Source organism: Triticum urartu, unplaced genomic scaffold (genome assembly GCF_003073215.2).
Source record: "Triticum urartu cultivar G1812 unplaced genomic scaffold, Tu2.1 TuUngrouped_contig_5585, whole genome shotgun sequence".
NCBI classification, from domain to species: Eukaryota; Viridiplantae; Streptophyta; class Magnoliopsida; order Poales; family Poaceae; genus Triticum; species Triticum urartu.
The window spans coordinates 742-8,577 of NW_024116271.1; the positions used below are offsets into that span (position 1 = coordinate 742).

A 7,836-nucleotide genomic window follows, 5' to 3' on the forward strand; every position below is an offset into this window, starting at 1 on the left:
AAACACGAAACACCGGGAAAACTTTTCCGGTTGTTTTCCCCTTCGCCGGTATCACCTATCCTCGCGTTAGCTCACCCCTGACACCGCGTATTGCCTTGTTATATTTTGTGATGCTATTGTTTGCTCTATTATTTATTTGTTTCCCCTTCGTTGCTTCTTTTCGGTAGACTCCGATACCGCGATAGACCCCGAGACCATTGATGCTTTGGTGTTCGACTACGGCTACGCTTCCGAAGATTCCTTTCATCTGCAGAGCCTCCAGGCAAGCCCCCCCTGATCACCAGATATCGCCTACTCTCCTCTATACTGCTTGCATTAGAGTAGTGTAGCATGTTACTGCTTTCCGTTAATCCTATCCTGATGCATAGCTTGTCATTGTTGCTACAACTGTTGTTACCTTTACCTGCAATCCTAATGCTTAGTATAGGATGCTAGTTTATCATCAGTGGTCATACATTCTTGTCCGTCTGCCATGCTATACTATCGGTCCGTGATCACTCGGGAGTTGATCACGGGTATATACCTATACTGTATACATGATACATGTGATGACTAAAGTCGGGTTGGCTCGAGGAGTACCCGCGAGTGATTCACGGATTGGGGGCTGAAAGGACCTTTGTCCCGACGGCCCTCTGGGTGGATCTTTGTGGCGGAGCGGCAGGGCAGGTTGAGACCACCTAGGAGAGAGGTGGGCCTGGGCCTGGTCGACGTTCGCGGTGTCTTCAAGATAACACGTTTAACGAGATCTTCGTATTTGATCCGAGTCTGGCTACTGGCCTATACGCACTAACCATCTACGCGGGGACAGTTATGGGCACTCGACGTCGTGGTATCAGCCGAAGCCTTCGTGTCGTCAGCGACTGAGCGGCGCGCGCCGGGTTGGACCGCATAACGCAACTTCCTTTGTAATGGAGGTTGCTAGGTCTGCTCACCGGCCGCGTTCGCAACGTGCAGGTGTGCAAAGGGCGATGGGCCCAGACCCCTGCGCTATAGGATTTAGACCGGCGTGCTGACCTCTCTGTTGGGCCTAGGTAGGGCGGCGACGTGTTGATCTTCCGAGGGCGGGCATGACCCAGGAAAGTGTGTCCGGCCAAATGGGATTGAGCGTGTTGGGTTATGTGGTGCACCCCTGCAGGGAAGTTAATCTATTCGAATAGCCGTGTCCCTCGGTAAAAGGACGACCCGGAGTTGTACCTTGACCTTATGACAACTAGAACCGGATACTTAATAAAACACACCCTTCCAAGTGCCAGATACAACCAGTGGTCGCTCTCTCACAGGGCGACGAAGGGAGGATCATCGGTTAAGATTATTGCTATGCGATGTTACTTGGTGAACTTACCATCTGCTCTCTCCTGCATGCTGCAAGATGGAGGTTGCCAGAAGTGTAGTCTTCGAAAGGACTAGCTATCCCCCCTTATTCCGGCTTTCTGCAGTTCAGTCCACATATAATAGCCTTATTCCAGTTGATACCAATGCATACATATGTAGTGTAGCTCCTTGCTTGCGAGTACTTTGGATGAGTACTCACGGTTTCCTTTCTCCCTCTTTTCCCCTTTCCTATATCCGATTGCTGCAACCAGACGTTGGAGTCCAGGAGCCCGACGCCACCGACGACGACTACTACTACTCGGGAGGTGCCTACTACTACGTGCAGCCCGCTGACGACGACCAGGAGTAGTTTAGGAGGATCCTAGGCAGGAGGCCTGCGCCTCTTTCGATCTGTATCCCAGGTTGTGCTAGCCTTCTTAAGGCAAACTTGTTTAACTTATGTCTGTACTCAGATATTGTTGCTTCCGCTGACTCGTCTATGATCGAGCTCTTGTATTCGAGCCTTCGAGGCCCCTGGCTTGTAATATGATGCTTGTATGACTTATTTTATTTGTAGAGTTGTGTTGTGATATCTTCCCCTGAGTCCCTGATCTTGATCGTACACGTTTGCGTGTATGATTAGTGTACGATTGAACCGGGGGCGTCACATCGAGGGTGGCGATAGGGTAGGGCAGGGAGGCAAGGCGGTCAGGGGTGGCGGCGATGCGCGACGGGTGGATCGGCTGGCAGTAGTTGGATGTTAAGTAGGAGGAAGAGGCCGGAGGTAGAGGATAAACAACAACCATCCGATGAAAGATCCAACAACCGAGAAAAATCAACTTTGCATCAAATTTTCTTAGTCTGACATATAGTGACACCCTTAATACCGAGATATGTAGAATATTTTTGACCATATTTATATGAAAAAAACTCAGCTTACGCAATACTAAAGTTATACATTATAAAAATTGAACTCATGATGCATCTAATGATATTGATTCCGTATTGTGATTGTTTGTATTTTCTATAAAGTTGATAAAATTTACAAATTTTGACTTTAGACAAATTTTATATGCGAGTAAAAGGACCGAGGAAGTACTATGTTGCTTTCTACATGTCTTCTTATGGCCTTATTGAAGATCTTCGTCTCTATGGCTTTAAACACAAGATGTTATTTTTTAGCACATTTCTGATAAGTTTTTCTTCTATAAGGCTATAATTTCAATCATGTTTAAAAATATAAAATGGGATTTGGTGATAAATCATCATTGTGTTTGTTCATAATTTGTCAGACACGACAACGTTCATGTCAAATATGTTCTAGAAATGTTCTTCGATAAATATATTTTTAGCTCTTACTATTTTAGTATGGTCGTAAATTTATCAATTCACATATCACTTCGATAAACAATTTTTAGTTGGGAAAATCAAGAAAGAAAGAAAAGAAGAACGCTTTAAGGATAAAAAAGTTGTTAGCTCGTTGCAACACAAGGGCATTTACTGGTCTTCTGTCAAAAAGTCAAAACAGTGATTTTGGCAGCTGCAGGCCTACCCCTTTCGGATCGAGCCGGACCTCGTTCATAAATCACAGCGCATACCTTCTGGTTCTGGTCAGAGATCACCCACCCATCCCATTCCCACCTCCATTCGAAAGCGGAAACCTCCCTGATTTCCCCATCTCCTCCCCCTCCCCCAAAACCCTAGTTTCGCTCCTCCTTCCCCATGTGATGGGATGCCGCCCAAACCCTACCCCCAGTCCCTGACCGCCGCTGCCTCCTTCCCCGCGACCTGGATGTCCGCATGGACGGCTTCCGGGCCCTGATCGCCGCCGGGGCCACCGCCGTCTGCTGCGTCGTCTGCGCCATCTGGGCATTCCGCTCCCCTTCCCCCCCTCCCCCCAAGAAGCAGCAGCCCATTCCTTCACGCTGCTGCGTCTGCGCTTCCTGTGGTTGCTGCGCCAATACCACTTTCCCCAGCGCCAACGGCGAGATGGCCGTCGGCGGGGAGATGAACAAGGCGCCGGCGCCAGCACCTGCAACGACGGGCGCCTCCATGATGGAGCAGCTCGTGCCTGAGATCACCACCCACGCGCTCAGTTACCTCGACTGCACTAGCCTCTGCCGCCTCTCGATGACCAATTCAGCCATGCGCCGCGCCGCCAACGACGATGGGGCTTGGAAGGCGCTCTACCACAAGGTGCTGTGCCCACCCTGCTGCTCTCTCTTAGATTTTCCTTGATAGAGTTACTTTTGAAATTGGGGTGTAGCTTTGCTGCCCTGCTAATTTTACTTCCATTTAGGTTGCTGTTTTGCCTGCTATGATCATCTGCTTGGCTTCACATTGCTTTTATGTTATCCTATTTTGTTTGTATACTGAAATGCTTGATCACGCCAATGGGATTTGTTAGTTTGCTTGGAGGGATTGAATTACATAAGGTAGCTACGCAATTAAAGTCACAGACACACTTTGTGGCTAGATGCGCTCCATTTTTAATCAACTGTTGCTAAATTGATTTTACATGGACGGTGACACATCTTGGATAAGTTTACATATGATATGCCAAAAAGTACCCTGTTTCACTTTCAAAACGTTCCTGTATTCGTCTCGATCTAACCACAATGGGGTTTGACACTGCACAGAAAAAGCTTGTATCGAAATATGCAGTCTAACTGGATATGTGATATTTGTACTTGTACCCTACTGCATGTACCTTTTTTGTCCTGTGAGCACCTTTGGTTGAAAACTTAATGCTATTTATCTTCCATAGCAGCCATATGGCAAGGCCTTTTTCAGTAATATCTAACGAAACAGCTACTGAGGGAGTACATGATTTAAATTTTGCGTGTTTTTTCATTGGGACTGTGTGAGGTTATAATGGTTGAATAAGGCAATTTTCGTTGTGAGCATTGATATAAAACCGCCAATCGAACCGCAAAATTTCACTTTCTTTGAGTTTTTCATAAATCAACCTCTCCCTTGTAGGATTTTACAGCGGAGCAGGATACTATAACTCCACCTAACGGATGGAAGGCATACTATGCAGCTACAAAGGCCATCATGAATGTGAATGCTGAGTTCTATAATATCATCAGGGAAGGATCCTTGCCAGCAATGAGTCACTTCTGGCTTAACTCAGACTATGTAAAATGCGTACATGCTACTGGAGAGCTTTTTACAGGGTATGTTTAGACTTCACTCTGATTTAGCTATGGCTCAAAAGGCATGACCTATATAATTCTTTACTGTTGCGAAAGATGCATAAATGGCTCATTTCATTTTCTGTTGGATTGGGCAGAGACCGAGAAAGCTTAAATTAGTTGTGCAGCTGCGTAGACATATGGATAAGTTACTGCAGAGATAATTTTTGTTTCTTCTGTGAACTTGATACCAGAAGCACTTTGGTAAAGAAAAAAAGTCCATATGGAGTTTATTGCTGGTATAGGTAGCACAGCTAACAATTCTGTAAAGCGTTTATTGTGGAGTTATACATAGCACCAATGTCAATTCACTCATCTCCAACATTCATTTCCATGGCCATATTGCTTTCACCTTATATGCGAATTTGTTAAGTCTCGTCTAATAAACAAGTAGAAATGTGCAAGCGGACAGCTTGGGAGGCTTGTAGCACTTGTTCTCTATTTAAATCTTTTCCTTGGGTTATATCTCCCAGTCATTGGGGTTTTGCAACTTAGCTATTTACTACTCCCTCCGTCCAGAAATACTTGTCATCAAAATGGATAAAGGGGGATGTATCTAGACGTATTTTAGTTCTAGATACATCTCTTTTTATCCATTTTGATGACAAGTATTTTTGGACGGAGGGAGTAGAAGGGTTGGGTGCGCTTTGCTGCGCCGTTTGTGTTGTTGGGTTTCTTAAAAAAAAACTAATCACTGTTTCAAAATATAAGGTGTATTACTTTTTTGGAAAGTCAAACATTTTAAGTTTGATCAAATTTGTAGAGAAATATATCAAAATCCATAATATCATATCAGTATTTTTAGATTCATCATGAAATGAATTTTCATATATTTTTTGTTTAATATTGTGAATGTCGATGTTTTTTTCTCTCAACTTGGTCAAATTTAAAGAAATTTGACTTTCTAAAAAACTAATACCCCTTATATTTTGGAACTGATGGAATATTAAGTTTGGTAGGTAGGGGAGATGATAGAGTGTTTTTTATTATTATTTATAATGCGTTGATTTGGTGGGGCTATTTGTGGTGTGATTATGTGTTATCCGCTAACTGATCTTATATTTATGTGGAGAAATTTCTGTGTCGGTGCTTGCATATACTATATTAGTGCTACAATATCACATGGTGACGCTTCTTTTTTCTAGGTGGTGAGAGGGTGCGCGGGATTGATATGTTTTTATAGGCCGGTTGCTGCTAATTGATTTGAAAAATTGTTGGCCCGATCAAAATCGTAAACCAGATCCAAAATTGAATACCTCAATTGAATGGAAGAGCTTTGAAATTACGGAACATGGTGAATTAAAAGAATTAAATGGGAGAGCTCGAGAAATTGTTGACCCGGTTAAAATTGGATGACGCAATTCTAAATTGAATACCTCAATTAATTGTGAGGCCTTAAAAATTAGAAATCATAGTGTATAGTATAAAGAATTGAATGAGAGAGCTTTGCAGAATTTTTGATCCGGTCAAAATCGGGTGACCCAATTCTATTTGGAGATCTCAATTGAATCTGGGCTCTTTAAAACTAGGGAGCTTAGTGCTATAGAGGATGTTGCCACAAACAATAGTACTAGTACATGTGCTGTGTCATGATTAGGAAAATTTCTTCCAGTCACTTATTCATATTCATGCATTTGTGTCTTGCCGTAATTAGGCAGGCGAAAGTGATTAAACTGCACATTCCAGCGAATATTAGTTTAGCCGTCATGCTAGACAATTATTTTCCAACATCATGTGTTTATAGAAGATTATCAAATTGAGTATGTTCTTGGAGCCCTTACACATTGTAGTGGTTTCAGGGTATAGATTCACCTTTTCATATAGTTTGAATTGGAAATGTGCTGAATGCTGAATACTTTTGCGCCAAGTATGACTGCTTCACCAAATCACCAGAGGTGCACATTTTTCTATTTATGATTGCTGATGTTGCGTTAGTTTCTGGAAGCTTCTCCAGTGACCAGTACCGTTCCAAGTAGAACCCAGACATATGGTGACAAACACCATCACATTTCTTCACTGTATGAAATTGAAAAACAACAAGTACCTTCTTTTGCTGCTCTTCCCTTTGGGATGACAGTTCCATTTGAGCAATCCTGGATAATTTTTCTTGTCATTTGTTCAAGTAGACATGATCTACTCTTATGGTGCTATGCCATCATTTAACTCCTCGTTTTGGCAGATACAATGCAGTGATGAACAGCTGGGGCTTGTTATTCAACTGGGGCCAAGATGGAGGCCAGGGCACTGATTTTCAGCTACGGGATGTCAGAGCTCGTGTACTTGCTGATGTAGCATGGGTTAACATGAAGGTTCATGTCGATGTTGACCCAGGGCCGTTCCATGTGACCAATGTATACGAGTTCTGTAATGGCAGGTGGTATATGGTTCATCACCATAGCTCACTCATGGCTGACCCGGCGCCACATAATCTGTTTGGCTGAATTCAACAACAAAGTTTCATCCGCAAGAAAACTTCATCACAGATTGTCATGTTGCCTGCTTCTGCGGTTTAGACTGGTAGTAGATACCAAATATGTTCGTGGAGAGCTTTTCTTCACCCTGTTTTCTCTGTTCATTCATCCTGAATCACTGGTTTCTTTATATTTTGCCCATCAGTTCTGTATAAATGTGATGTAGGAGCTCAGATTGTGGAGGGTATGTTGTCGTGATTGTGTGGCTGTGACTGACTTGTCTCGTCGATATGTTTAACATGCCTTTCAGTTTAGCTACTGTATTACTACCTCCCTTCTAAAATATAAGACGTTTTGGTAGGCCTGGCAACGTCTTGTATTTTAGAACGGGGTAATAGTATAGAAAAGCCTACTAGCGGCATTTAGAAAACGTCGTTAGTGGGTGCTTCAGCCGCACGTCACAATTAGTGCACGGGCGTGGCGGCCTGACGAGACTAATATGGAAGATGCTAGTGGTGTTCTAAGCACTACTGTAACCAGTACTCCCTCGGCCGAAATCACTGTTCTGACCTTGTTAGCGTTTATTATCACAAACTGAACCCGACGTGAAAGTATTTCACGATTTGACCTTTTTAGAAATGCTAGGGCCCGTGGCGTTTTCAGTCAACACTGAAACACCGAACCAACTAACGTTTCTGCCCTGGCCCACTGCTAGGCCGAGGACCCATTGTTTGCTGACGTGGCAGGCTGGAAACGCCGATCCATCTAGCGTTTCTGGTGCAGATATTTTAGGTGGCCGTGGGGCTTTCACCCACCACTCATCACTCTCTTCTCCCCCATTGGCCTATCCCGAGCTCTTGCCCTTTTCCCCCTTTGTGTCCCTCACTTAGCCCCTCTCAAATACTTGCAAATTGATT

At 43.9% G+C, this 7,836-nt stretch overlaps 1 protein-coding gene across 1 annotated transcript; it reads left to right on the plus strand.

Annotated features, from left to right (window-relative positions):
- Positions 1-2,906: 2,906 nt before the first annotated feature.
- On the plus strand, positions 2,907-7,242 carry LOC125529415 (F-box protein SKIP8). The gene is made up of 3 exons (XM_048693828.1): positions 2,907-3,507; positions 4,294-4,490; positions 6,688-7,242. Exons 1-3 carry the CDS (start codon positions 3,112-3,114, stop codon positions 6,947-6,949), a joined length of 855 nt encoding a protein of 284 aa, XP_048549785.1. The 5' UTR covers positions 2,907-3,111; the 3' UTR covers positions 6,950-7,242.
- The last annotated feature ends 594 nt before the right edge of the window (positions 7,243-7,836 follow it).